Raw genomic sequence first — 26,972 nt, 5'->3', positions numbered from 1 at the left:
ACAGCCGCCGGGTCACGTCGGCCCACCAGACCTGACTCTGTCCCGTCGTCACACGCGGGGGCCCCGGCTCTCACCGTCGGGTCGCGGGTGGACAGGAAGATGACGAAGGACGGGGACAAGTCGATGTCCTGGTCCCCGAGGGTGATCAGCACTCTCCCCCCCGTGCGCCGCACCTCACGGTTCAGGACCGGGTTCAGGACCGGATCGTAGCTTTCCACGTCCTGGGGACACACACGAGGTTCGGGGGGTTCACACGCTGGGTGCCCCCTGGTGATGAGCGGGGCCTCGCTGGGCCTCGGCCCCACAGAGACCCCCACCCAGGAGCCCTGGCCACTCAGGCATCCACGAGCTGCACGTGATCCCTTTCATTAAAAATTACTAAAAAATTCCACACTGGCTGGTGTGGCTCAGTGGATTGAGTACCGGCCTACGGGCCAAAGACTCACTGGTTCGATTCCCAGTCAGGGCACAGGCCTGGGTTGCAGGCCAGGTCCCCAGTAGGGGGCATGTGAGAGGCAACCACACGCTGATGGTTCTCTCCCTCCCTTCCCTCTTTCTAAAAAAAAATTACTGAAAAATTCCATTCCCCCGTCACACGAGCCAGAGAGAGCTCCCAGATCACAGAACACTTCTGCCACCGTGGAAAGCTCCAGGGGACAGTGACGATCCGAACCGAGAGTGACTTTAGGGACCAAACACACTCTTGTTGCATTGACTTTTACACAGGCCTCAGCGCTGCCCTGGCTCGAACACACGGAGCCCCAGGAGGCTGGAGACGCGCTCGACGCGGCCCTCGGAGGCAGGCGTTCCCACCCGGGAGCGGGGTCCTCGGCTCTCGGAGGGGCACGGACCTGCACCAGGAGGGGGTTCCCAAAGCGCAGGGCGCTCTCCAGGTTCTTCCGGAAGGCGTCGTCCAGGAAGCTGGTGCGCGTGATCTTGCGGTCCTTGTACTCGTTCATGATGAACTCCGTGGCCTGCCCCGACGGGTCGATGATCAGCGGGTACCTGGGGGCAGGGCAGAGGAAGGTTGCGGAAGGCCGCGGGAAGCACATGGTGGGGGTTGGGGGTGGGGCCGAGCCGCTGTGCAGCGCTGCCGCCTGCCCCCTCTAACGACGGAGCGGTTGAGACGGGGTCCCCCACGCCCCGCGGAGCCCCGCCCCCCTTGGACAGGCACGCACCGGTTGAAGCGCTTCAGCATGATGGCGTTCTCCGTGCACAGGTCATCGGCGGGCAGGGAGCTGGCCTGCCAGCGGAGGCGCTCGTCGGCGTTGGACAGGTACTCCGTCCGGGCGATGTCCGTGCGGAACTGCGGGGGGGGGGGGGGCGCTCAGCCTAGCCTCCCTCCGCCCACACGGTGGGGGTGGCGGCAGAGCGGGGACACCAGCGGCTCCCCATGGCAGCCCCCTCGCCCCCGGCGTGCCGCCCCCCCGGGGCGTACCTGGATGTTGGCCTGCTGCAGGTGGTGCGACCACGTGGTGAACAGGTTCTGCCGCATCTGCTGGTCGAAGTAGCCGGCGTAGGCGATGAACGCGGCCGACAGGAGGCAGTCCCCGGCGATGGTCGACATCTGGTTTTTGAACGTCTCGCTGGTCTTTTCCCACCGCTCGCGCTCGGCCGACAGACTCTTCAGGAGCGCGGTGCTCCGGTTCACCTAGGAGGGAGAGCCGGCAGGATGGGCGCCGGGAAGTGCGCGCCGTTCCTCCCGCGAGCGCCGGGTGGGTGCGCCGGGAGCCGGGGACTCACCTTCGCCTCGACGGCGGCCAGGTCGGCCTTGATGGCCTGGGCCTCGGAGATGAGCACGGCGTACTCCTCCTTGTAGCGGGCGATGCTGGCCTCCAGGTCGCGGATCATCTGCTCCACCTCGTTGGCCTTCTTCTGGTTGTCCTTGGCGTCATCCTCCAGCTTCTGCAGCTCGTTGCGCAGCGGCTCCACGCGCTTCAGCATGTCCGCGTAGTTGAGCTGCGCGGGCGGGCGGGGCTCTTACTTCTGAGGGACCGCCTGGGGCACTCGCGGGGGGTGGGGTGGGGGGGGATGACGACAAGTGGGGGGACCCCGGCAGCGCCCCTCACCTGTGCGATTGCCCACTTCACCATCGGGCCGCAGGCCAGGGAAGCCCGGTTCACGATCTCGTAGTTGTAGCTCGGGTTGGACATGTAGTTCTTCTTCATCTTCTCCCGGATGGCGTCGCTGCAAGAGAGGAGCCGTTTCCCAGCGTGCGCCGGGGAGGGGGGGGCAAGCGGGGCGCAGCCCCCAGAAGACAGAACTGCAGGGGCCAGTCCCCGTCTGTGCCCAGGGACCGGGGAGGGTGAGCCACACGGAGCCGAGTTCCGGCGGACGCAGCTGCCGGGGACCCCGACCTCCCCCTGCCCGGACGGCAGGCCGACCGGGCCCTGGCTGGGCCGCAGCGGGAACTGGCTCGCAGGGGTCAAGGGTCAGAACGCCCCAGCCTGGACCTCGGGGAAGAAGCCGGACCGCTCCTCCGAGTGACGAGGCCTGGGGCGCCCGCCGTGCCCCCCGCCGCAGCCGCCCGCCCACCTGATCTCCTCGGCGGAGAAGTTGACGATGGTGGGGATGAAGTTCTCCCGCATGATGATGGAGCGGATCTGCTTCCAGTCCGTGGTGCTCTCGCCGAGCAGCAGGCAGATGGACTCGAGCGCCAGCTTCACGGCGGCCGGGGGGTTGGCCATGGACCGCACCTCCACCAGGTGCTGCTTCTTGATGGACTTCACGGCTGCCCGGGGGGGGGACGGGGACACATGGGGCGGTGGTGAGGAGGGGGCCGGACCCCGGCCAGGCGCCCCGACTGCAGTGGTCACAGAGCAGGGGCCACAGCAGCCCTGGGACGGGTGCGCTCCTGCCGTCCAGTCTCCAGGTCACCTTCTGTCGGCCGTTTGCGGAAGGGGCGCGACCACCGTACTGTGTGCTGAGCACAAACCGCCACGCCTCACAAGAAGCAGTGTGTTGCCTTAAAAAGTGCCTCCCCAAGCCTCCAGGAACACCTGGGAGTGCTTTTAAGCGAAAAAACCCACCAGCTCACCCCGGCTGGGGCTGCGCCCTGCGAGAGTCCACCTTGCACACCTCCAGGGGCCTTCCACCGGCTGGTGAGGGCCGGCCCGAGTGCCCTCAACCAGCGGCCGGTGCGCCCACAGCAGAGAGGGCTGTCCGCCCGAACCAGGGCAGGACGCTGGGCTCTCCTCTAACTCCAGCTGAGGGCCCAGACCGTATAGTCTGGACGCTGACCTTTAACCCATCTCAGGAACCACCCGCGGGCCACGACCTGTGCGCTCCCAGAAGTGGCCACAAGAGGGCAAACTGCGCACTCAGAGTATTTGTTGCTGAAATTCAGTCAAGGATCACCAAAAAACGTGTGTGTCAACATGAAGCTCATCTCGTCAGTTCTCCCAAGGGAAGGGGCTTGCTCTGGCGGCAGCAGACCAGCCCTGCCCCCCGGGAACCGGCCTGCGGAGACAGGGCACGCCTGCCCTGCGACGCTCTGGGGAGTGCTGGCTCCGGAGCCTGCGGGGAGCCCCGGCCCGCCCTGCCCCCCGCGCGGCCTACCGTTCTGGGCCTCGATGACGGCCGGCTCCACCTTGTCCAGGTCCTCCTTGACGCTCATCTGCTTGTCCGCGATCACCTCCTGCTGCTTGTGCAGCTGCTCCTGGATCTCCTGGCTCATGACCTGGGGGGGGGGGGGGGGGGGGGGGACGCGCGGCTCAGCCGTGAGAGGGGCGGGGCTGACCCGCTGACCCCCAGGAGCCCCTCCCACTCAGAGCCCCAGCTCAGAGCCCCCCCCCCCCCCCAAGACCGGGGAGCCCGGCCCAGCGGGCCGTGGGGCCTGGGGCGAGAGGCGCACCTTCTTCTTCTCCGCCTCCTGCTGGTCCTTCACCATCTTCTTCAGCTTGTCGTTGGCGGCCGCGTTCTTCACCTCCAGCTCCTGGCTCTTTATCCGCAGGTCCCGCCGCAGCTCCTCCACCTGCGGACGGGCGCACGCTCGGAAACGGGGGCCACGGGCCGCCAGCGACCGCAGGCAGCGACCTCCCACGGCCGCGCCCCCAGCACTTCAAAGGCACGCGGCGCCTGGCCACCCAGCCAGGGCGCTGACGCCGTGCCCTCGGCCGGCTAGACGGGACGGGACAACAGCCAAGTCAGAGTCACTCCCGCTCCTCCGGTCAGACCGGCAGAGGGCAGAGCACGGTTCTGGCATGCAGTGGAATTCACGTGTGCCACGAGATGGGAGGGGAGGCCGAGCACCGCCCCCCGAGGCCCTCCCCGCGGCCGCCCCCACGCCCGCGGGCACCTGGTCCACCGTCTCCTTGATCTTCCGGAGCCCCACGTTCAGGTGCATCTGCTGCTCCTCCAGCTCGCTGCGCTTCTCGTGGAACAGGTTGGCGTAGTGGTTGATGAAGTCCAGGTAGTGGCGGGGCGTGACGGCCATCGTCCTGCCCCCCCGCTTGGCCAGCCGGGCGTTGGCCTGGGAGGAGAGGGGGACTGCTTTCCCTCTCCGGACGTGCTCCGCGCCTCAACCCGCCGCACGGGCTCCAAGACCGCTGGGGCCTCAGCGCAGCCCCCCGCCCCCCGAAGTCCCTGAAACGGACACGCCCCCCCAAACTTGTGTACAACGAGGAAGGCGTCACGGCCGCCTCAGCGGAGTGCTTCCCGGGGAAAGGCGACCGCGAAGTGGAAGATGCTGAGTGACTGTGAGTTTTGCCCCCTTTACCGTCTCCTGCTAATTTGCGTTTCTTAACAAATGTTTCATCTATTCTTAGAGACGGGAGGCAGGAACACCCTGATGTGTGAGAGAAACACGATCAGTTGCCTCTTACACCTTCTCAACTGGGCACCAGCCCGCAACCCAGGCCTGTGCCCTGCCTGGGGACAGAGCCGGTGACCTTCCGCTCTGCGGGATGACGTCCAGTCCACGGAGCCCCACCAGCCAGGGTGACTGCGCATTTGCAACGGACACCGAGCCCAGAGACTGGCCAGCAGGCGAGGCCGCTCAGGCTCTGTCACCAACTGCTCTGGCCCCCCTGCCTGAGGGGACGTGGGAGGCAGGGTGGGCGACGAGGCCAGAGGAGAGCCAGGACTGGACTGTATTCTGGACACGTGGGGGTGGCCCGCAGGTGCGGTGGGGGCAGGGCAGCGCCGACAGGACTCCCACGAGCCCAGAGAGGCTTGCACAGGCTCTGTAGACAGGAGCAGCCTGGACGCGCGGCTCAGAGTCCAGAGCGAGGGCCAGCAGCCATGATGGCAGGCGAGACCCTCCCACCGCGTGCTCCATCCGCCCACATGCAACTGCGGGGCCTTCGTGCTGCAACGGCGGGGCCCAGGGCTGCGCCAGGGCCTGTCTGCCCGTTGCAGAGCGTGAAACTTGGACCGCCTGGCCAGTCAGAGAAAAAGCGTGTGGACCCCTGGCCGAGGCGGGCACAGGGTCTGGTCTGCACAGGGCGGCTGTGGGCAGCGCGCGGGAAGACCGGGCGGGGCGGGACCAGGACGGTGGGCACACAACGGCGGGGACACAAGGCGGAGGTGCCGCCGACAGAGGCCAGGCAGGAGGGGGCGTCCGGGGTGGCGCAGCGTCGGGGCCGGGCACTGGGGTCTCCCTGGGGACCCACCTGGTGCAGAGTCTGGTGGACGAACACACAGCTGTTCACGATCGCCTCCCGGTGCGACGGCGGCTGCGGCAGCTTGTCGTACACGACCGGCATGTAGTCGGGCACGATGTAGTTCGGCTTCTCCAGGTCCATCTTGCTGGTGAACTCTTTGCCGACCTGGTAGAGCGCCTCCGTGGACCAGTCCCCAAACCAGTTCAGCACGCACCTGCGGGAAGGGAGCGTGTCTCGGGACAGCCAGGGGGCAGGGCGGCCGGGGCTGGGGCCAGCCTGGGGGGAAGCCTGCCGCAGGGGCCGTACCTGTTGAAAAGGGCCGGGGACGTGGCGGCGCGGTCCTTGAGGCCCTCGGAGGAGGGGTTCATGGTGAAGACGACGTGCAGGTTGCGGATGACCTGGCTGGTGAACCACTTGTACAGCTCCTCGTGCGAGTCCAGCATCAGGCCCTCCTTCTGGGCGCCCTCCTTGCACTGGGTCATCAGCGTGGCGTACTCGTCTCCCTCGAAGAGGCCGGGGACCTGGGGCGAGACGGCACCGTGCTCGACGGGTCCCTGCAAGCGGCCAGGGAAGGCGCCCGCCGGGCAGGGGTCCCCGCGCTACCTCTCCGTTGGCCAGCAGCGTGTTCATGCGCTCCAGGAACCCGGAGTCCAGCACGTTGGACTCGTCCATGATGAACGCGATCTTCTCGTTCTTGCAGCCCGAGCGCCGCAGCACCGTGCGCAGATCCTCGTCGAAGTCCTCCCCCGTGTACTTCCTGTGCACCTGTGGCGGCGGGGGCGGCGGGTCAGGCGCCTTGTGGCCCGGGGCCACGTGCAGGAATGAAGACCCCCCCCCGGGGGCAGCGAGAGGCGGCCCACCTTGATCTGGTAGACACTCAGACCGTTCATCCAGGCCACAAACCGGGACAGGGTGGTCTTGCCCGCCCCGCTGACGCCGATCAGCAGCAAGTGGCCCTGGGGCTGGCGGAATATCCTGGAACGGCAGCAGACAGGGCGCATCGCGGGGCTTTCGCGCTGCAGCCCCCTCGGGACACCCACGTCCTGGGCTCTGCCAGGGTCTCCCCTGCGACACCTCTAACGGGCTGTGACCTGGACCCGCACGGTCCGGGGACGCGGGGTGTGGGAAGGCTTGGCCCTGCCCCTCAGACTCGCGGCTGGCACGGGGGGGGGGGGGGGGGGGGGTGGCCCTGTCCTCACGGCAGGTGTGCGGAGCCGGGAGGGGCTGGGGGAGGTCTGCGTGGCGGGCGAGTTTGGGGCAGGAGGGCCGGACTGGAAAGGAGGGGCACCTACTCGGCCGGGAGGCCGGAGCCTGTCTCCCCTGCCCCCCCCCGCCCCCCCCCCCCAGTGGCACCCGGGACACCGGCAGGCCCACCGGTCGATCCGCAGCACGTGGTCCAGCACTTCGTTGAACAGGACCAGGGGCACGTCGAGCTCCTCCTCGTAGAAGACCTTCAGCCTCGCCTTGACGTAGTCCCGCAGCTCCTCCTGGTCCACCGGGATGTAGTCCTGTGGGGGCGGGGCGTCAGTCACAGCGCAGTCGGCACCCCCCCCCCCCCGCCCCCGTCAGACCGGGGACCCCACTGTTCCTGGGCCAGGGGCGCCCGCCGAGGGGAGTTCGCGTCCGGAGGGGAGCCCACGGAGACGCCCGTCTCCCAGGGAAAGGACGGCTCCCGGCTGCCTGGACACCCCCGCTGCACGGGACGCTCCCACACCAGGTGTTCACGGCCGCCCACGTGCGGCGGGAGGACGGCACAGCCACCGTCCCGGCCACACTCCGGGGGTTCCCTCCCCTCCCCGGTGCCCTGAGTGACGGGCGGCTGGGTCTGCAGCCACGGGGTCGGAGAGGGGGGACGCGGCACCTTGGACAGCCAGTTGCTGTACAGGATGGGCCGGCTCATGGCCTTCTCCTTGTCGATGTTGGGGAAGTGCTTCAGGGCCACCGTGTCGATGTTCTCGTCCGTCCAGCGCCTCTCCTCGTCCTCCACGAGCCTGGGGGGGGGGGAGAGCCGTGCACGTGAGTCTGGAGCTGTGCGTGGGGAGGGCGTGCAGGTCTGGGGCGTGTTGTGGGCGACTCCAGGGCTGGGGCCGGTCTTGACCAGGAACCCTCATCGCCTACAAACGGAAAACCTAGGAACCTGGACCTGATACGGCTTACGTAATCCCAAACTTCACGTGAACGTAAACCCCTGGGAACCACGGTGGAGCCCCACTGAGGACCGGTCCCTGCGAAGGCAGTGTGGGGGCCACTCACGGAAATGCAAAAGGACCGCGCTCCTGCAGCGGCCGAGCCCTGTAAACCTGGGTGCCTCGGCCCCACGACCACCGACCTGTGACGGGGCAGTGTGCAGACCCTGGCAGCCCGGGCGGGGACAGCTGCTCGGGGCCAGACACCCACCGGCCCAGGCCTTCCCGGGCCCAGCAATGCCCGACACCTGCGGCTGCCAGCGGCCAGAGGAGCCGGTCCCGGTCCTGCCCCCGCAGGGAAACCCCCGCTGGCCCAGGGGCGAGGGGCGGCCCCGCCTGCGCCCGCTCTGCTCCGAGGGGCTGGTGCTCGGGCACAACGCTCCCCAAGTGGCCTGAGGGGCAGCTGCAGCAACAGGAAGTCGGGTGAGAGGGATCGCTGACTCAACACCTAGTTAAAGCAACACGAGCCTTTTCTCGTTAACCCGAAAGGGGCCTGAACTTCCAAGACGGACTGCAGGGCTGACTTGCTGGAACTAAAGCTACCGGGTCGGCCAAAGTCAGTCAGTTTAGTTTTCCCCACGAGACGGCTCTGGTAGCGCTGAGGGGTCTTTAACTGCACTGGAAGCTACTTAGTTAGACTGCGTTGTGACAGCTGTCGTACCAGCACGTGTTTGAAACACGCTCATCAAAATCGGTGAGTCTCTGAGCAGCCGTTGTAACACCAAAGACGGGAGAAGACACCCAACACATCTGACGTGCTATGCTGTGTTGTTTCAAGAAAGGAAAAACGCAACCGCAAAGCAAAACAACACCTGTGCAGGGTACAGAGAAGGCGCTGTGGCTGATCGAATGCGTCTACAGTGTTGTGCAAAGTTTCTCCGTACTGTTGACGTTTTGGCCCAATAACCCTCTGCCGAGGGGCTGACTCGTGCACGGGAAGGCGTTCGGCAGCGCCCCGGCCCCTGCCCGCTGGGCGCCGATGAAGGGAGACACCCGACACACTCCAAACACCCACATCAACAAAGCTACTGGTGAACGCGCAAAGCGTGTCTCTTCTCTTAGGGAAAACACTAGGCAGACTCTTTGGTCAACCCGACACGAGGGAAAAAGCAGCAGGTTCACAAACTCAGGACCCCTCTGTGAGGCGGACACTGCGGGGAACTGACTGCAGAGAACGCAGGAGGGGACCCCCGTCTGCGGCCGGGGGCTCTCAAGGACCCTCCTCCCAAGCGAACAAGACCCGGCCTCTCACTGCGAGACTCGCCGACTCAGGCCACACGCCCCCGCCGTCCACCCTGAGCCCCGGTCCTTGCTGCTCCCTTCCCGCACGCCCTGCCCCGGTCACTCGGCCGGGACAACGGGGCACGCAGAAGACAGGCACTGGCACAAGCGGCCGACAGGGCGAGAGAAGCGGCGCCCCAGAGACGCACCCCAAGTCCTCCGATGGGAGCGAGGACCCCCCACCCCGTGGAGGCCGCACGCCAGCGCGCCCGGTGCTCTGACGGGCCACCGCAGGCGCCTGCCGCGAGTGGGGCACACACGACGGTGACAGAGGTTCCAGCGCCCTCCCCAGGTCCCGGGCGACCTTGGGGGGCAGTCCCAGTGCCGTGGCCCCGTGCCGTCGGGGAGGTCGTGATCGATGTCCAGACGCGAGGCTGCCCTCGCCGCCTCCGCGCCCCTCCACCCCCAGCCCGGCTAGCCCCTGGTGGACCTCGCGGGGTGGGTCCCGAGGACGCAGAGTGGGGGGCACGGCGCTTACCTGTCCTGGAAGAGGCGGAGGGCTTCGTGCGCCCAGATCCTGATGAGGCCCTCCACGGGCAGCGTCTCCAGGGGCCGCAGGGCCTCGAAGATGCCCCGCACCCACCGCGTCATCTCTCGGGGCGAGTAGATGTAGTGCGGCTGGGTGTCCTGTGTGAACCTCTCCTGCGGGGGCCAGAGAGTGCGGCTCGCGTGGGAGTGTCTCAGGACGCGAGAGGCGGTTAAAGGGTCCAACGCGACAGAACATCTTTATGTTAAAAGTGAAGAGCCGAGGGCCTGGAACCCTTAAGGATGGATTAAATAGTGAGGGGACACGTGGTTCAGTGCCCAGAACAAAGTTAGACCCAAGGTGCTCAGCCTTTGCTGGGAAAAGAAACCACGTCCTCCTGGAAGTGTTTTTAGATGCGTGGTTCCCGAGTGGGCGGAGCCTTTCCGAGCACCACTCCAAACCAGAGCCGGAGCTGAGAGCAGAAACGACTGAGGAGAAAGTTCCCAGTGACGGCACTGAGATTCTGCAGGAGAAGCAGCTGAAGGTCAAGCACTAGGGACGTGTCTGCCACGGGCGGGCAGCCCCCTGAGCACTCGGCGCCGCGGACCTGACATCTGGGTCCGGGTTCTCCTGCAGTCCCGTGGGAGGGGGGACGTCGTGGGCCGGGCCTCAGAGAGTCCTGAGGGGGGGGTGTTTTTAACGTGCGTCCACAGTGCTGACGAGGACGCGGGCAGAGGCCTCGCGGCTGGGGAGCGGGGGCAGAGGGCCCCCGTCTGCACTGTGCGGAAGGGCACAGCGCGGTCCCGCCCCGCGTCCGGGAGGAAACCAGCACTCGTGCAAGTGCGCAGGCAAGGACAGCGCGGAGCAGCGTGAAAACATCGCAGCCGCGGAGCCTGCGCAGGAGACGACCCCCGCAGACTCGGGAGAAGGCGTGGACGCAGGTCCGCCTCCCAGCGGAGCCCCGCCCCGGCCGGAGGAGCGAGGAGCCCGCGTACCTGGGACATGGTGTAGAACTCCACCATGGCGGCGGTGAGCGGCTCCGCGTAGGTGCGCAGCGAGGGGATGAGCCGCAGCATGGCGCGGTTGAAGGTGCCGTAGATCTGCGTCAGGGAGGCGGGGCCCGGGTAGTCCACGTACACCACGGGCACGTGGCGCAGGAATCTGCACAGGGACAGCCCGGCTCAGCCCCGCCCAGTGCTGCCCCACGTACGCCCGGCACCCGAGGCCACACCCAACCGCCCAGGCCTGGGTCTGACACGCGGCGGCACACGCGGAGCCCTCGAAGGGGGAAACCAGGCCAAGACGGAACATGACGCGGGTGGGGGCCGTGCACTGCGTACTGCCCAGGTAGCCCGCACCGCCCTTCCCAGTGTCGCTCAGCGTCACTGAGCAGTGCCAGGGGGCGGGGCGCGGGAGATGGGGGCGGGGAGGTGACCTGGTGGTGGTCCTTTTTATAAACACACCGACTCGCTGCCTCTAGGCCCCCAGGGCTGGTGTGTGTGGCCCGTGAAGCGTGCAGAGCTGTGCGTTACCTGTGGGACAGGGGCTTCCTGCCGGGGTCCGTGGGTGGATTACAGGCCCCGACGAACTGGATTCGCTCCAGCTTCACCCACGTCTGATCCGAGGTTCGGTAGAAGCCTCCGTGCTCCACCATCTGAAGGGAGCGTGAGGGTAGCACTCAGGCGCCGACGGGAGCGCGAACCGGGGCGGGGGCAGCGCCGGCGCCGGGCTGGAGGTGCAGCACCCACCTGTCTGATGAAGGAGATGACCCTCTGCGTCCCGTATTTGTCCATGTCGGGCAGGTTGATCTCGTCGCAGAACAGCACCAGCCACTTGCCGAGCTGAACGGGAGCCAGGACGACGCCGTTGGGCGTGCGCCGGTACTCGCAGTAGTGGTCGAAGGTCTTCAGCAGCAGCTCCGGCGTCGTGGCGCTCGAGAAGTTCAGACCCACGACCTTCGCGGGGGCGCAGACCGTCAGGCACCGCGGGGCCGGCCCCGCTGCAGCGCCCGCCGCCCCCTCCCCCTCCCGGCCTCCGTACCTCCATGTCGGGCAGGGCCCGCAGGGCGCTGAAGAGCGTCATGGTCTTGCCGGACCCGGGGGGGCCACACAGGACCAGTGGCTTGTGCTCGGCCAGCCAGGTGTACAGGAGGGCTTCGTGGCGCACCGTGTCCAGGGTGGGCACGACGACGTCGGGGGCCGCCACCTTGTGCGTCTCCACTTCGATCTGAGGCACCTTGGCCTGCCAGGGCGACCACTCCCCGCTGATGGACACCTGCAGAGAGACGGGCGCGGTCACCCGACCCCCGCTTCCGCATCATTCACGGGGGATGCTCAGCTTCACGCACGCCGCAGCCTTCGGCCCGCCCGCGCCCCCGTGCGGCCTGCAGCTGCAGGAGAGGCCGCCCCGCCCGCCCGCTCACCTCGTAGTCGATGATGGGGATGTTGGGGGCGGCGGGCAGCGGCACGGTGGTGATGCGGCGGATGTACTCGCCCAGCTCCGCCCGCATCTTCAGCCGGCTGTCCCCGGACAGGGACCAGAGGATGGCGTAGACCAGGTACCGCTGTGCAGGGAGGCAGCGAGTCATTTCCCGCGGAGGTTCGACAACAACAAACCAGACCCTTGTGGCAGACGTCGCCCCCGAGAGGGGCTCCTAGCGGTTCCTGCATCCTGGACGGCCCGGCGCCTGCCCACCCTGCACGAGAGCCCCGCCCCCAGGAAAGAGCCACACCCCGCGGCGCATGCGCCTGGGGTTCCCGGCCGCCGCGGCGCCCTGACCTGGATGTAGCGCTCCAGCTGCTCGATCTGCATGGGGAAGTCGGGGTGGTTGGCGTTGTACTGCGCCACGTTGCGGCAGGCCTGGTGCAGCATGGAGAAGAGCGAGCCCAGGCAGCGCAGGCGGGTCAGGTCCATGATGTGCTCCAGCTTGAAGGCGTGCTCCAGCGCCTTGGTGACCAGGCCGTTGGACGTGAAGTACGGCTGCATGATGGTCGCCGCGTCCCTCTGGATCTGCGGGAGGAGAAGCGCTGCTCGACTCCCCTCCGGAGCCCGGGGTGCTCGCTTCTCCGCGGGGCCTCGGAGGGACAGTGTGGGGCTCGGAAACGGAGGACGGAGCTCCGAGCACCCACCCTCCTCCCTTCACCGGGTGGTCCCCAGAACTGTTTCCTAGCCACACTGGTTCCTGCCACCACCGGGAGGGCAGGCTCCACCCACCAGCCGGCAGCAGGAAGGAAGACCACACAGCTTCCCCTTTCTGTTTCCCCTGAGCCTCCACGTCGGAGGCTGGGGTGAGACAGACCTCGAGTGCCCGGCTCCAGCAGAGGAGGGGTGGCCGTCTCTGGACGGAACCTCGACGCCCACACTCTCCAGACACTCGTGTGTACACACACGTGTGCATGTGTGCATGCATGTGGGGGGCAGGACGACACCCGGATGCCCGAGCGCGCAGCGCGCACCTGCAGCATCGGGGAGGCGGCCTCCTCCCCCTCGTCCTCTTTGCCCTTGCGCCGGCGCTGGGCCTCGTCCTCCCCCTCGTCCAGCGGGATGCTGCGCAGCCGCGCCAGGAAGTTGTTGAAGATCATGTCGGTGCTGAGCACGTCCTCGCTGAACCAGACCATGCCGCAGCGCGACACCGTGGCCAGCGTGGCATACTTCAGGTCCTGCACTTCGAACATGATGCGCACCTGGGAGAAAGTGCACCGAGAGGACGGAATGAGGCAGGTCTGACTGAGACCTGCTGTAAAGAATTTTTTCTTTTTTTAAGGGTGATTTAAGCCTGACCTTCCCACATTTAGTTGAAAAGTTAAAACATCTACTACTGACACCCCACAGCACCTGCCGACCTCTCTCTGGAGAGTCGGGGCAGGAGGGCCGTGTGACGGGGCAGTGGCACCTGCACAGTGGGCTCTGGGGGGGGGGAGGCAGCCAGGGCTCCTCGAAGGGGACGCCGCAGCGAACATGCCTGCGGGCCCCACTCAGCCGCCCGCCTCTGCCTGGGCGGGCCCAAAGGGTCCCCGTGTCGCAGGCCGGCTGGGGGCCTCTCCCGGTGCCTCGACTGGCAGGTTGAGGGGCTGAGATCCAACCTGGATGCCCTGGTCCCGGAGCCCGGCCCTCGCCGTGAGCAGGCCCGCAGACCCCCCTTCCTGAGAAGAGTTGGGACCTGCGGGACGGCGCGCTCCGAGGAAGGACGCCCCTGACGGGTCAGATCGAGACCCGCGTGTTTGCAGGGTGCACTGCCAGAGCGGCCCCGAGCGCCTGGGCTTGGTTTCGAAGTAGCGATGCCCACAGATGTGGGCCCTTTGTGACGAAGGCACACGGTCTCCAGCTGCTCCAGCCAAAGCCCCGGGTCGCGCCCACTCCCCCCTCGCACACCCGCCTCCAGTGCACCGGCGGGTCCGCCCACTCCAGCTGTAAATCACTGCACTACTTGGCCTCTTCCAGCACCTTCACTTCCACCCCCCCCGCCCCACGCTGGGCCTGGGGCACCACGCAGCCTCCACGGGGCCCCTGCTCCCAGCTGCCCACTTCAGCTGTTGTGCAGGAGCAGCCGGAGGGTCAGGTCAGCAGTGGCACTGTCCCAACCCCGACTCCCCCAGGGGACAAGCTCCGTTCTCGCCAGGACCCGGAGGGCCTGACCTAACACGACCTGTGCCCTTGGTGGTCTTCCCTTGCTGCCCTTCCTGAGCTGGCACCTGCAACCACTGCCCCTGCCATTGGCGCCTTCGCCCACACTGCCGGAAGCCCACGGGCTCGCCCTCCCGATCTCAGTGAAGCCCACCTTCCCAGGGCCGCCTCGGCCGCCCTCCCAGCCGACGGTGTCCCGTGGCCTCAGCCCCGCCACCCCTGTCTGTCTTGCTCGCTCATCCTCCCAGCAGACAGCGAGCCCCAGGGCAGCGAGGTCTCATCTGTGCTGCGTGTCCCAGCGTCCTCAGCGCCTGACCAGAGTCCGTGCACGACGGCGCTGCATGCAGGCCGGGTCAGGAGTGAGCACGTGCCCACACCAGGCACGCCGTCCCCACCCCGGCAGGACCTGGGTCCTGGGCTTGTCCCCCCAGGCGGCCCCGCAGGCTCAGTCACCTCAGAGGCCCTGGCTCCACCCCGCCCCTTGGCGGGGCGACGGGCCGAGTGTGCCTGACCAACACGCAGCGGAGGGCGACTCCCGAGCCCCACTTCCCAGCGGCTGTGGGAGGGGGAACAGGCTGGCACGTGGAGACGGCCGACCCCGAACCGTCCCCGTTCCCCCCCCACCCCGGAGGCTGCGTACATTGGGCGGGAGGCTGAGGCGCTCCCCATTGGGCAGCGTCAGCAGCTTGTTGTCGTCCAGCACGGAGTTCAGGTTCTCCACCCACTCGGGGTCCACGTCGCCGTCAAAGACGATCCACTGGCGCTTCTGCAGCTCTCCCCGCACGTTGTCGATGATCCTGGGGGCGGAGCACAGCTCTGCCTGACTCCAGGTGTCCGCGCTCGCCATGCTCACCCCGTAGCGGCTGCTCAGCGACCACTGACTGCGTTCAGACTCCAGGCGGAAACCCGCCCCCCCGCCCACACACACACACACACACACACACACACACGATGTGCTGTTGGCACCGGGGCGAGGCCCGTCCCACGCGTGCCGGGGCGCCAACGCCGATCGGAGGGGACTCACTTCCGCAGGACGTGGGTGAACAGCCCGTCGGTCCACTCCCTGGTGTTGGGGTCCAGCGTGCCGTAGAGGTGGTCTTTGCTGATGGCTTTGGGGTCGATGATGTGCGCCACGCCCTCCACGCCCTCGAGCCTCTCCAGAGCCTTCAGCAGCACGCGCCAGGCCATGCTCTTGCCGCTCCCCGAGGGCCCCACCATCATCAGGCCGTGGTTGATCTGGGTGATCTGGTACAGCTGGAGAACCTGCGGGGGGCACACAGACCGGCCCCCTGACCTCCAGCCCCCTGACCTCCGGGGAGAGAACGGGCAGGGCCCCTTCCCTTCCCGCGTGAGCCGGGGGACGGTGCACAGCAGGTGCTGGGGTTCCAGCCGGAGACCCTCCACACGGGCCACGAGCACGGGAACGCCTCACAGCCTGCTTCTCCGCGCCGTGGGGAGGGCTGGGACCGGCGGGGGGGTGGGGCAACGGGCCGGGAGCTGCGGCACAGGAGACCCCGCTGGGGGCAGCACCCACAGCCCGGGTGAGTGACCGCTTCCCGCGAGTCTCGGGGGAGGGAAGAGCAGCCGCTGCCGTGTGCGTCCGAGTTAGGCCGCCGACCTGCGGTGCTGGGCACAAACTCTCCCCGCTATCATCCCGCCCTTCGCTGGCGTTTTCAGGGCGAACCACGCCCCGTACGTGAACCTTTCAGGCGAGCTGAGTTGAGCAAAGGCTCCACGCAGGCCCGGGCAGCCTTCCCCAGCTGGCGCGGCAGCCCGGCCTCCGGGACCGCTCTGTGGACCGCGGCCCCGCCACGTGACAGCTGGTTACCTTTTCCACCCACATGCCGCCGACTTCCTCCCCGTCGCCGTAGGTCAGGTACATCTCCTGGCACACTTTCTTGAGCTCCTCGCGCAGCGCGGCCATCTCCCCGCGGTGGTACTGCACGCCGGGGAACACGTCCGACAGCAGGCTGAAGAGCAGCGGGATGTCCTCGGCCACCAGCTTCGGCACCATCGTCTCGCAGACGCTCTGGATCAGGATCTGGGGGGGGGGGGGGGGGGGAGGGGCCCGCGGGGTGAGCTTGGGCGCAGGGGGCGGCCAGCCACTGGGCGCGCACCCGCACCGCTCGCCCACCCGCAGTGCGAACGGCGGTCTCGCCCGCCCACCCCGGGGCCGGCGTCGCCCGAGAGCGCGCCCGGGGTCAGTGACAAAAAACACACGCGGACGCACCTCCTGCTCGGGCAGGTTCTCCGCGATCTCGCCCTCGTCCACCGCTTCGCCGCGCTCCTCCTTCTCCCTCTTGATCTTCTGGATGCGCTCCCGCTTCACGTTGCCCGCGCTCACCAGCACGCTCTTCAGCGCCCGCAGCCCGAAGTCGTAGTGGCTCTGGGAGGACAGCTGCTCGTCGCACAGCCTGGGGGAGAGAGCGCCCTGGCAGAGACCCGTGCGCCTGCAGCAGCAGCCGCTGCGCCGCACCGGGGAGTCGGGGAGCACCGGGCAGGGCGCACCGTGACCAGAGGGGCTGTGGAGGGGTGCCCCGACAGGCCAGGGGCACGGCCCGGAGCAACCCGGGGCACTCACTTGAAGAAAGGGACGATCTTGTTGGCCAGGACCTCGGCCGTGCGGAAGCCCTGCGAGTACAGCATGACCTGGGCGATCAGCTGCCGGTCGGGCTTGGTCATGGCCAGGCTCCGGAAGAGCTTCTTCAGGTTGTCCGGGAGGTTCGACCTGCCCGCGTAGCCCGGGTTCATGGTGATGAAGATGGCCATGTCCGGGCTCACCTTGACCTGCTTGTTCAGCAGCTCACACGTGATGGGGGCGGAGGCTGCAAATCAACGGGGGGGGGGGGGGGGGGGGGTGTCAGACTCGGGATGTTCGAAACACGGCAGCGGTCTCCCTGGAAGCACAAGCCCCGCCCCCACTCCCCCGGCCTCCCAGCCCACAGCGCCAGGCGCAGGGCACCGCTCCCAGCCGCTCCGCAGGCACTCCTCCGGGCGCATCCAGCCGGCCGGGCGCTCCCCGTCCACACACCCGGCCCAGGCGGAGTGCCCGACTCTGTGACCGACCCAGGCACAGGGCGAGAAGCCCACCTGGGGGCCCTGTGAGCCCCATGGCCAACACCGGACTAGGGTGCAGCCCCACGACAGGCACAGAATAGGAACCGGCGGCCCGAGAGGCACCCTTTCCCGGGCTCATCCGTGACCACCCACGACGGAGCCACACGGGACACAGGTGTCCGCTCCAGGGTGTGACTGGGGCACACAGGTGCTGACATGTTTGGTGTGCTGTTTGTTTTGTTTGGGGGACCTGGAAGTGGTCTGGTAGGACCAGACGCTATTATTCTGGAGCGAGAAAACACACTGAAAGCTACACCACGCATGACCTGGCCCACGTCGGCAGGTGGGCCCACCCTGACTCCCCCCGACCCCACGTGCCTCTGCCCTCTGCCTGGGCTTGGAGCTCACAGGGGTCTGCCCCGGGGGCCTCCCTGTAGCGATTCCTCTTGTCCTGTCCTGCCGCTCCCCACGCCCCATGGACGAAGGCTGCCCTGGGGAGGCACAGGGCCTGCGCAGGCCGGATCCCTGTCTAGGGTGCGCGCTGTGGGAGGGCAGGGGACGTGGGGGCCGAGGCTGCTCCGGGACGAGACGTGCAGACTGCTGACCCGGGGACGCCCGAGGTCTGGCCCTCCAGCCGCACTCGGACCCGCCGCCTCGATTAAGTCCCACTCACCCTGCCCGAGCGGGGCCAGGGCCCACGGCAGCGCCAGCCCCCCCCCCGCCCCCGGGGCAGGAGGAAGCCTCACCCTTGTCCAGGCTGGGGCTGGAGTGCTCCCGCAGCGCCTCCTGGATGCACTGCACCTGCTGGGACACAGCCGACAGCATCCGCTCCTCCAGGCGGTTGAACTCGTCGAAGCAGCCCCACGCCCCCACCTGGCAGAGCCCCACGAAGATGCGTCCCATCGCCTGAGAGGGGAGGGAAGGGGCGGGGGCAGCCAGTCATCCCGGGCGCCTGCTTGGGTCTGAAGTGGGGGCTTGGGCCCCCACCCAGGGTCCCCCGGGAAGGGCCGCCCATCACAGCAGTGCTTCCTCGGCCATAGTGGCCCGGGCGCGCGGGGGCAGCTGCCACGCCCTTTCCTCCCGTGCTCAAATCCCGACGGCAGCACCATCGCCAGCGTCTTTGTGTCCACTGCCGAGAACCCTCTCGCAGGACCCTTGTCCGCCACACGCTCGGGCACCTCCGTTTCCTTAGGACACTGCCCTTCAGGGGAGGCAGGTCTCGCCGGAGAGGGGGTTCCCAAACGTCCAGCTCAGCCCCACAGCACGCGGGCGGGGGGGGGGGGGCCATGCGGAGCGAGGCGGCGGCCGGGAGAGGGTGGGCACGGGCTCCCCACCGACCCCCGCGGGCCTCAGCCCTGCTCGGATCCCCAGGGCTGCTCACCTGGAAGTCAAAGGTCTCGTCACAGTTGAACACCAACACGAAGCGTCCCAGCTGGTGGCCAAGAGCCTTGACCGACTCGGTCTTCCCGGTGCCGGCGGGGCCTGTGGTGTGGAGAGAGGCACCGAGTCCGTCAAGCGGCCGGACTCAGCCCTGGCGTTCAGACGGCTGTAGGAGCAGTGCGTCTTAGCGAGTCGGCGTGGTGAGTGCGAACAGACTTAAAAGTCTGTGGAGCGCAGGCGCCGAGCGACTAAGAAACAGGTTCAAACCGCAGACTCGGTCTCTGGGCTGGCGCCGCTCCCCCGCTCCGCGCGTCCAGCCTGGGGGGCGACTCACCGAAGGGGGACCCGCCCAGCCTGGCCTCCAAGGCCTGCGTCATGGTCAGGTAGCAGCGGTCCGTGAGGGGCGTCTGGACCAGCTTGTCCTGGACGCCCAGGTACTCGAAGCCGTAGTTGAACTTGGCGTTGGCCATCTGGATGGACAGCTGCTGCAGCACGTCCGTCTGCTTGGGGTCGAAGTAGAAGCGCATCTGGCTGAGCCACTCGAAGGACTTGCTGTTGTCGATCCTGCTTCTGATCAAGGACCTGGTGACGTCCCTCTGGTGGACCAGCTCGGTGATCTGCGGAGAGACCGACCGCAGTGAGCGCCCGCGCCCTCGAGGGCCGCCCCGGGCAGGCGGGCGGGCTGGGAGACTGAAGCGGGCAGCTGCGTCTGTCTCCATGACGCTCCGACAGGCAGATCCGCTCCGGACGCGCTCTCCACGCGGTGCGGTCGGCCAGAACCAGGAGCGGCAGCAAACTCAGAGACACCTCGCTGAGTCAACGCTCTGCCGCCAGCAAAAACGCTGACCGACGGGGGACAGCCCTCTCTGTCCCCACAGCCTCTCTGCTTCGCCCCGGGGTGCAGAACCCAGTGACAAGGACCCCGGCCGGGAGCCGTGCTGCACTCGCCGGGCCAGGGACACGGACGCTACGCACACGTGGGAGGGGACGACAGAAGGTGCGGAAGCCCCGCTTCCCCCAGGACGCTGCCATGTCCGCAGCCCCTGCGCCCGGCCCAGACCCTCTGCCGTGGGCACCCAGGGCCCACCCTGCCGCCGCCGGCCCTTCTCCCTGACGCGGTCAGAACCTCCTCCCAGCACCACCCAGCCCACGGGGAGGGGAGGGGATGGGCCAGGCCCGGGACCAACCAAGTGCTCCAGCTTCCGCCGGCGCAGCGGGGGCTGCGCCATGAGCACCGAGTCGGCCAGCACGTTCAGGGTGACCTCCACGTTGCTCAGCACCGAGTGCAGGGGCGCCGCGTCCCCGCTCCCACCCATGCTGCTCAGCGCCGTCTCCACGTTCTCGGACCAGGCGATCTGGGCCGACAGGACCACGAGCTGGGCCTGGGGGGCACGAGGTCCGAGAGGTCAGTGTTTGGAGACCGGCCCGCCCCTGGTGCCGGCCCGTGCCCACCTGCGCTGTGTCACCTGGTACTTGTCGATCCAGGTGATGTAGGTGTTGGGGTCAATGGAGGTCGCTTTACCGAAGATCTCGACCTCGGTCACAGCCTCGGCCAGGAGCTTGGCCAGGGTGACCCGCATCTCCTTCTCCACCAGCGTGAGCCACTCGTTGATTTTGGGGTGCTCGGTGATGGACACGGGGGTCTTGAACATCACCTGGGGCGGGCGGAGTGTGAGAGTTAAGGTGTGCGGGGAGGGGAGAGGCGCCCTCCCTGCGACGGGCACAAGCGCGGACGCACCTCCTCCCCCTCGCGGGACGAGATGCCCAGCACCACGGAGTTGTCCTCGCTCAGGATGATGCTCGAGACGCCGGCGAACATCTTCTTGAAGTGCTTCTGCAACTTGGCTACGTTTTTGCTGTTTCCAATGATTTCCAGCAAATCCTCGTCACCCACAAAGTAGAACCTACAATTAAAACAGCACCCAAGTTCCTAAAATGTGACAGAGGAGGGGACTCCAGGCACCACCCCCGGGTGCGGGGGGGGGGGGGGGGAAGGGGCGGGCGCAAAACCCGGCTGGCACTTGAGCTCGTCCCTGCCCCTCCCAGCCTCAGCCAAACGCGCCCACTCGGAAGAGAAACTCCGTAAATTTCATGTCACTCACCTTACTCCACAAACTTCCTCTTATTTTTGTTATTATTTATTTTTAGAGAAGAAGGGAGGAAGAAGAACATCACAGGTTGCCTTTCGTATGCACCCCGACCAGGGACCTGGGCCGCAACCCAGCCACGTGCCCTGACTGGGAACCAAACCTGCGACCCTTCGCTTTGTGGGTCAATGCCCAACCCACTGAGCCACCCGGTCAGGACTCATAAGTTCACCTTTATGAAACCTGTTTGATTCATACTCAGCAAACTATTCTGAAAGGAAGAGATGCCATTCAGAAAATAATCAGAGCTAGGTTTTTTAAGAGAAGCCCTGGCTGGTGTGGCTCAGTGGAATGAACACAGGACCATGAACCAAAGGGTTGCTGGTTCGATTCCCAGTCAGGGCACAGGCCTGGGTTGTAGCCCAGGTTGCCAGTGGGGGGCATGCAAGATGCAACCACACAGTGATGTTTCTCTCCCTGTTTCTCTTTCCCCTCTCTAAAAATAAATAAAATACAAAAATATAAATTTGCTGCAGGAAATGCATCTCCTTATTGCTAGCACCAAAGCAGATTCCCACCACTTCTTTAGTGGGCCACTGCTTGGTACCTCTTTCTAACTTTGGAGTACAAGCATAGACATGCTTGTACCTTTAATCGTTTAACCTTTCCTTTTAACCTTTTAACCTTGCTTTTAACTTTTCCTTAAAAAAGATTTTATTTATTTTCAGAGAAAGGGAAGGAGAGAGGGAGAGAAACATCAGTGTGTGGTTGCCTCACACACGCCCCCCACACTGGGGACCTGGTCCACAACCCAGGCATGTGCCCCGGCTGGGAATTGAACTGGCAACCCTTTGGTTCACAGGCTGGTGCTCAATCCACTGAGCTACACCAGCCAGGGATGCTTAACCTTTTTGAAATGAAAACCGTGTTATTTGTGAAGTGGGTATGAGAGACTCCACAGTCCCGCTGTAAGGACTGAACGAGAGGCCGCATGGGACGCACTCAGAGCGGTGCCCGGCATGGCCTTGAGAGTCCCCAGACGTCGGCTGTGTCACTGTTGTAACATACAACCGTCACTCAAAAAAGTATATGCGTAACCTCGAGAAATACATTTTCAAAGAGATTCAAGCTGCCTGGGAGGGCGGGTGGGAGCTTGAAGGAGCTGAGCAAAGAAGAGAAGGCAGGAAATGACGGAGGGTCACGTGCTGTAACCGGGAAACAGTGCACGAAAGGGAGGGGTGAGCGCTAAGTGGACTGTCTGTGTCGATGCCCGAAGCGACCAGCTCCCGGGCCGGGGGTGGGGGAGGGGAGGGGAAGAAAGCACAGTGGACCAAGGACGGACCGCGGACATCACACCTGCGCACAGCCGGGGCCTCACCTGGGGAAGGACGAGCGCTCCCTCTCCAGGTACTCGCCCAGCGCTTTCTGGATCTTGCCCAGCAGGTCTGCCAGCCGCTCCAGAGACCGCTGCACGCCCTGGATGTTGAGGACGTCCATGACCAGGGGGACTTGGACACCTTCTTCATGAGCGCCAGGAACTCCGTGCTGATGCTGCGAAGGGGGCGGACGCGAGGTCGGCCTGGGCCGGGGGAGCAGCGGCTCCCAGCTCGGCCGCCCGCCCGCCCGGCCGCCCGCACGGAGGCCCTACCTCTGGAAGCGCTGGGTCTCCACGGGCAGCAGGTGCTTGATGTCCGCGCTGCCCGTGAAGATGCCCTCCAGGTAGACCCAGCGCCGCTGCACGTCGATCCACACGTCGAAGAGCGCCATGATGCGGTTCAGCTTGTCCTCCCAGCTCAGGGCGTCCTCCTCGAACACCTGGGGGGGGCGGGGGGGGGGGAGGGCAGAGCTGGAGTTCCCGCTCCCGCACAGACACGGCCGCGGCCACGCCCACCGGGCCTGCAGCCTGCAGCTCGCGCTCCGAGAGCAGGCCTCCGGGAGCTGTCCGCAGGAGGGGCCGCTCCGGGCAGGGAGGGGGCTCCCCCGACGACGACGGTACCTTGTAGTAGGGAGACAGCTTCATGGCCGAGACGCTGTTGATGTGCTCTTTGACCTTGTTGAAGAGGTCGTCCCAGCCGCGGATCAGGCGACACTTGTTCTGGTAGTTCACCAAGTCCAGCTCGTATGTGTTCCACACTTCCCGTATCTGCGCCAGAGCCAGAGAGCCGTCACCGCGTGCCGGCGAGTGCCGGCTGCACGGGCCGCCAGGGCATGCAGGCACAAGAAGGGCCACGGGAGGCTCGGGCCCCCATCTGGCCGCCGCTCACCTGCTTCAAGAACTCCTCCAGGGCCATCTCCCCTTGGGCCACGAGCAGCACGTCCTTGACCACGGCCTCGTTCTTCTGCAGGTCGACGTCCCAGATCTGGCCGAGGGTGAGCTCCGACACCACCCAGTTCACGTGCAGCCTCTTCATCAGCTGCTTCCAGTGCCGGTCCTTCAGCGCCTCGGACTTCAGCTCGATCACCAGCATGTTGATCTGCGGGAGAGCCGCCCGTCAGCCGGGCCGCTGCACTCCTGAGGGGCGCCTGCGACCTCGACCTCGGCAGTGGGGGGGGGGGCACCCACCTTCAGGTAGCCCTTCAGGAGCCGCTGCACGAACTCGTAGGACGCATACTGCCGCAGCCGCGCGGGGAAGCTCTTCAGCTGGTTCAGGAGGCCGTCCAGGCTCTGCCGGAGCTGCGGGAGAGACACGCGGCACGAGTCCACTTTTAGAAAGCTCTTTACTTTACTTTCAGAGAGGGGAAGGAAGAAAGACAGGGAAAGAAGCACCAACGTGTGGTTGCCTCTCGCACACCCCCTACTGGGGACCTGGCCCACAACCCGGGCACGGGCCCTGGCTGGGAATCGAACCAGCGACCCTTTGGTTCGCAGGTCGACGCTCAATCCATTGAGCTACGCCAGCCAGGGCTGATCCTTTTAATGCCACGAAAAGCGGTTTCACGTTAGGCTGGATGGATGATGTCAGCGACACGCGGGACTGCTGGGGACCCCTGGTGAGCTCCCGGTACGGCTCCCTGTTTGCAGTCCCAAGGCGGGCCCGAGACGGCGCACCCCTGCAGGCGCACGGACACCGACCCCAAGGACACGCACCTTCCGCGGCTGCACGGAGACCCACGGCTGCTCCTTCATCTGGTCGATCTGCTCCCAGACCTTCGAGAGCTCCGACCAGACGCCTTTGAGGTCCTGCAGTTCCTCCAAGGCCACCTGTTGGCAAGCACAGTCAAGCGGTAAGACTGTGGAAGCCGACGTCAGTCAGCAGGGGACCCAGGTCAGGTGCGGGGCGGGGCGAGGAGCTGCACCTCCCCCCAGCCCCCCCCCACCCAGGGGGCTCGTACCTGGACGCGCTCTTCGCTGCCGCTCAGCAGCCCCGTGTCCGTCAGCTCCAGCGCCTCCTTGGCCTTGGCACACTTCTCCCGGTCATCCTTCAGCCTGCCGAACTTGCCCTCGTATATGGTGAGCGCCTGCAGCGCCTCCTCTGGGCGCAGGTTGCCCTGAAAGCAGACGGAGCGTGGACAGTTGCAGGCTGGGGCCAGGGCGGACAGACGCCGAGGCTCCCGAGTGGGTGGGGGGGAGCCTAGCCTGCTGGGGCCCCGGAGACGCTGTCCCCGCCTCTGATGAGTGCGAGTGTGAACGAGGAAAGAGGGCACCTCTCAGTTCAGCCGCCAGCCCGCTGGGTGCTCGGGGGACGGAACAGGAGCCGGACAGACTCGGGTCTGCCGCCACAGCCAGCTGCCTGCCAGGGCCCGGGAGAGGCCCGAGGAGCCAGGTGCCGTCCGTCTGGGCGCTGCTCACACGCCTCCCTCCCCGTGGCTGACTCCGGGCCACGACTGTGAGACTCCAGCCACAGTCTGGACTCGGACACACGCCCAGGGCCCTCCAGGTTGGTGACTGGGGCTGTGCCCGCCGGTCACCCCCAGTCCCCGAGAGCCAGCACTCTGCAGAGACCATCTTCACACAGGGCTTCTGAACCGAACCCCAATACAGACAGGGACCTCCGCCTGGCTGCTCAGGCGGCACTGGGGCAGGAGAGAGCCCCACCCGGCCCCCAGGACGGCCAGGTGTGCAAAGCCTGCAAACCACCAGGCCCAGGGACAGTCAGGGTCTCCGACCAGCCTCCTCGTCCGCCTCTCCGGGCCTTGCACTTGCGGCCCCTACGCCTGCACCTCCACCCTGCCCCCGTGACCTGCCAGCCGCCACTGGCCAGGGCTCCATGCAGATGGCACCTCCCCGACAGAGCCGCCCCCCTCCCCAGGGGCTCCGTCACCGTGACTCAGAACACATCCCCCTGCCCGGTTCCATCTGCCCCGCCCCCCCCCCCCCCCCCCCCCCCCGTAGGAGCACAGGCGCATGGGCAGGCTCCTGCCTTCTGGGGGCGCCACTGGTCTCAGATGCCAGTGCCGTGCCTGCAACCCAGTCGGAGCGTGACCCACACCCGGGGACTGCGTGAGGCAGGCCAAGGGGACCGAGGGTGAACAACCGCAACGCCGGCGACAGGAACCAGCACCCCCCCCCGCCCCCCAGCAGAGCCAGCAGCAGCCGAGGCTCGGCCCGCGTCCCCGGGGAGCTGACCCCAGCTCTGAGCGCGCCTCAGTGAGAGGACAGCCTAAGAACAGAGAGTCTCCCGTCTTTGGAACCGTCTCCTATCTGACGGCACGAACGGGCGCGTTCAGGGTGGCGCGGCCGTAGGCCATCTCCCAACGGGAGGGACCGTCACGAGGGGTTGGGAGTCAAGAGGTCAAAGCTGGCATTCACGTTTCCAACCACTCTGAAGCACGGCCTCTTTAACTATAAAAGACAGACTCTTCGTTACTCAAAAGCTAAGCCACGGCACGGCCTTTCGCTTTGACAGAAAGACCCCGGACTGTGCCGCTGGTCTGGGGGCTCGGCTGCAGGGGGCCCCACGCACCGTGACCGGCTTGGTCTTCTCCCAGTCGGTGAGCAGGTCGGTGGTGCGGCTCTCCACGGCCCGGTCCTCCTGCACGATCTTCATCTGCAGGTTCGCCACCTGCTGCTGAATGGCGGAGTCCTTGCGCCGCATGATGTCGTTGAAGGCCCCCCACTCGCCCTCGATGTTGTCGATGTACAGCCAGGACGGCGGGAACTGGAACCTCTGCTTTTCCAGCAGGCGCTGGCCGTTGCGGTAGAGCTGGGCGAGTTCAAGGGAAAGAGCAGGTTAGAGTGCGTTAAGAGTAACGGGACCGCCATCAGCGTCCACGGCGAAGAAGCCCCGGCGGCCACAGAACACAGGAGGACATCAGCACATCCGCCCCCTCCAGCCGCCTCCAGCTGCCTCCCCCGAGGTCACCCGGGAGCCCGCCCGCAGGCCAGCTCTGCACCCGGCTGCACCCAGGGGGGGCTCTGGAGAGGACCCCTGCGTGTCGGCGCTGTGCCTTGTCCCCACCACCGCAGATTAGAAAAAGGAAATTCACGTTTGGCGACTTGAAGATCAACAAGGAAAACATAAGCTCTTGCAAGACAAGCAACGGCGGTTCTCAAACCTCGGCGGCAAAGAACCCCTGCAGAGCTCTGTACATCGCAGAGGCCCGGGGGCCCGGTCGGCGCGCCCACAAGCACGTCGGTGGTCCGGCACAGGGATCTGGAGGCGCCCCGAGGACCGGCCCCAAGGGCTGGGGAGCCGGGGCCCACACAGAGGGGACCCCCTGCCCCGAGAGCTCACCTCCACTTGCTTCTCGAACTGCTTGATCCTCCGCTTCAGAGACTGCACGTAGGTGATGAAGGTCACCGCGTCCGAGGTGCTGGCCGTGTCCACCGAGTGCTGCTCCAGCTCCTGGCGGGACTGGGGGGGGGGGGGGGCGCGGAGAGTCAGCTCGGCGTCGGGGCGCAGCGGGCGCCTGCGCGGCCCGGGCCCCACCGCCTCACCTTGGAGATCTGGGAGTGGAACTCGGTCATGTTGGAGCCGAGCATCTGCCCGAACTTGCTGAGGACCTCCTTATGCCAGGAGTCGTACTTCAGGTTCACCTTGGACTGCACCTGCAGGGGGCGAGCACGAGGCCCTGTCCCTCCGCGCCGGGCGCTGCCCTCCCCTTTCCCCGGCCGAGCAGCGGGGCGGCCCGGCACCTCCCAGGACGGCCGCGGGGCTCACCTTGCCGTAGTCTATGACGACCGGCCCGAACTCCCTCTTGGTCTCGGCGTTGTCGAAGGTCCCCCGGGCCTTCCTGATCTGCACCAGCAGGGCCTGCCACTTGCCCAGGTCCTCCCCGAGCCGGTGGTAGATGTTCTCGGCCTGCATGTCCCACAGGCACTGGTACTGCAGCCAGACCTGCGCGAGAC

The 26,972-nt window shown here is 66.7% G+C and overlaps 1 protein-coding gene across 1 annotated transcript in view; it reads right to left on the bottom strand.

The window, feature by feature from the left end:
* The window catches only part of DYNC1H1 (dynein cytoplasmic 1 heavy chain 1), a 58,736-nt gene that overhangs the window by 9,512 nt on the left and 22,252 nt on the right, over positions 1 to 26,972 (bottom strand). Inside the window, 47 exon segments of the mRNA XM_028506386.2 lie at positions 75 to 221; positions 852 to 1,005; positions 1,179 to 1,306; positions 1,439 to 1,651; positions 1,744 to 1,959; positions 2,070 to 2,187; positions 2,536 to 2,731; positions 3,559 to 3,679; positions 3,854 to 3,973; positions 4,298 to 4,471; positions 5,613 to 5,817; positions 5,910 to 6,124; positions 6,207 to 6,368; positions 6,464 to 6,578; positions 6,978 to 7,111; positions 7,465 to 7,594; positions 9,549 to 9,712; positions 10,532 to 10,697; positions 11,069 to 11,190; positions 11,285 to 11,491; positions 11,577 to 11,810; positions 11,959 to 12,099; positions 12,315 to 12,545; positions 12,992 to 13,219; positions 14,800 to 14,956; positions 15,184 to 15,422; positions 15,988 to 16,200; positions 16,390 to 16,573; positions 16,741 to 16,984; positions 17,963 to 18,122; positions 18,598 to 18,698; positions 18,931 to 19,213; positions 19,784 to 19,978; positions 20,063 to 20,251; positions 20,335 to 20,500; positions 22,062 to 22,191; positions 22,194 to 22,234; positions 22,332 to 22,498; positions 22,680 to 22,826; positions 22,948 to 23,157; positions 23,247 to 23,357; positions 23,772 to 23,885; positions 24,017 to 24,172; positions 25,588 to 25,827; positions 26,359 to 26,478; positions 26,562 to 26,672; positions 26,785 to 26,961. Coding sequence (XP_028362187.1) covers positions 75 to 221; positions 852 to 1,005; positions 1,179 to 1,306; positions 1,439 to 1,651; positions 1,744 to 1,959; positions 2,070 to 2,187; positions 2,536 to 2,731; positions 3,559 to 3,679; positions 3,854 to 3,973; positions 4,298 to 4,471; positions 5,613 to 5,817; positions 5,910 to 6,124; positions 6,207 to 6,368; positions 6,464 to 6,578; positions 6,978 to 7,111; positions 7,465 to 7,594; positions 9,549 to 9,712; positions 10,532 to 10,697; positions 11,069 to 11,190; positions 11,285 to 11,491; positions 11,577 to 11,810; positions 11,959 to 12,099; positions 12,315 to 12,545; positions 12,992 to 13,219; positions 14,800 to 14,956; positions 15,184 to 15,422; positions 15,988 to 16,200; positions 16,390 to 16,573; positions 16,741 to 16,984; positions 17,963 to 18,122; positions 18,598 to 18,698; positions 18,931 to 19,213; positions 19,784 to 19,978; positions 20,063 to 20,251; positions 20,335 to 20,500; positions 22,062 to 22,191; positions 22,194 to 22,234; positions 22,332 to 22,498; positions 22,680 to 22,826; positions 22,948 to 23,157; positions 23,247 to 23,357; positions 23,772 to 23,885; positions 24,017 to 24,172; positions 25,588 to 25,827; positions 26,359 to 26,478; positions 26,562 to 26,672; positions 26,785 to 26,961 — 7,896 coding nt within the window.

This window comes from Phyllostomus discolor, chromosome 1, assembly GCF_004126475.2.
Source record: "Phyllostomus discolor isolate MPI-MPIP mPhyDis1 chromosome 1, mPhyDis1.pri.v3, whole genome shotgun sequence".
NCBI classification, from domain to species: Eukaryota; Metazoa; Chordata; class Mammalia; order Chiroptera; family Phyllostomidae; genus Phyllostomus; species Phyllostomus discolor.
Note: the sequence above shows the minus strand (reverse complement) of the source record. Positions and strands in the feature narration are given on the sequence as shown.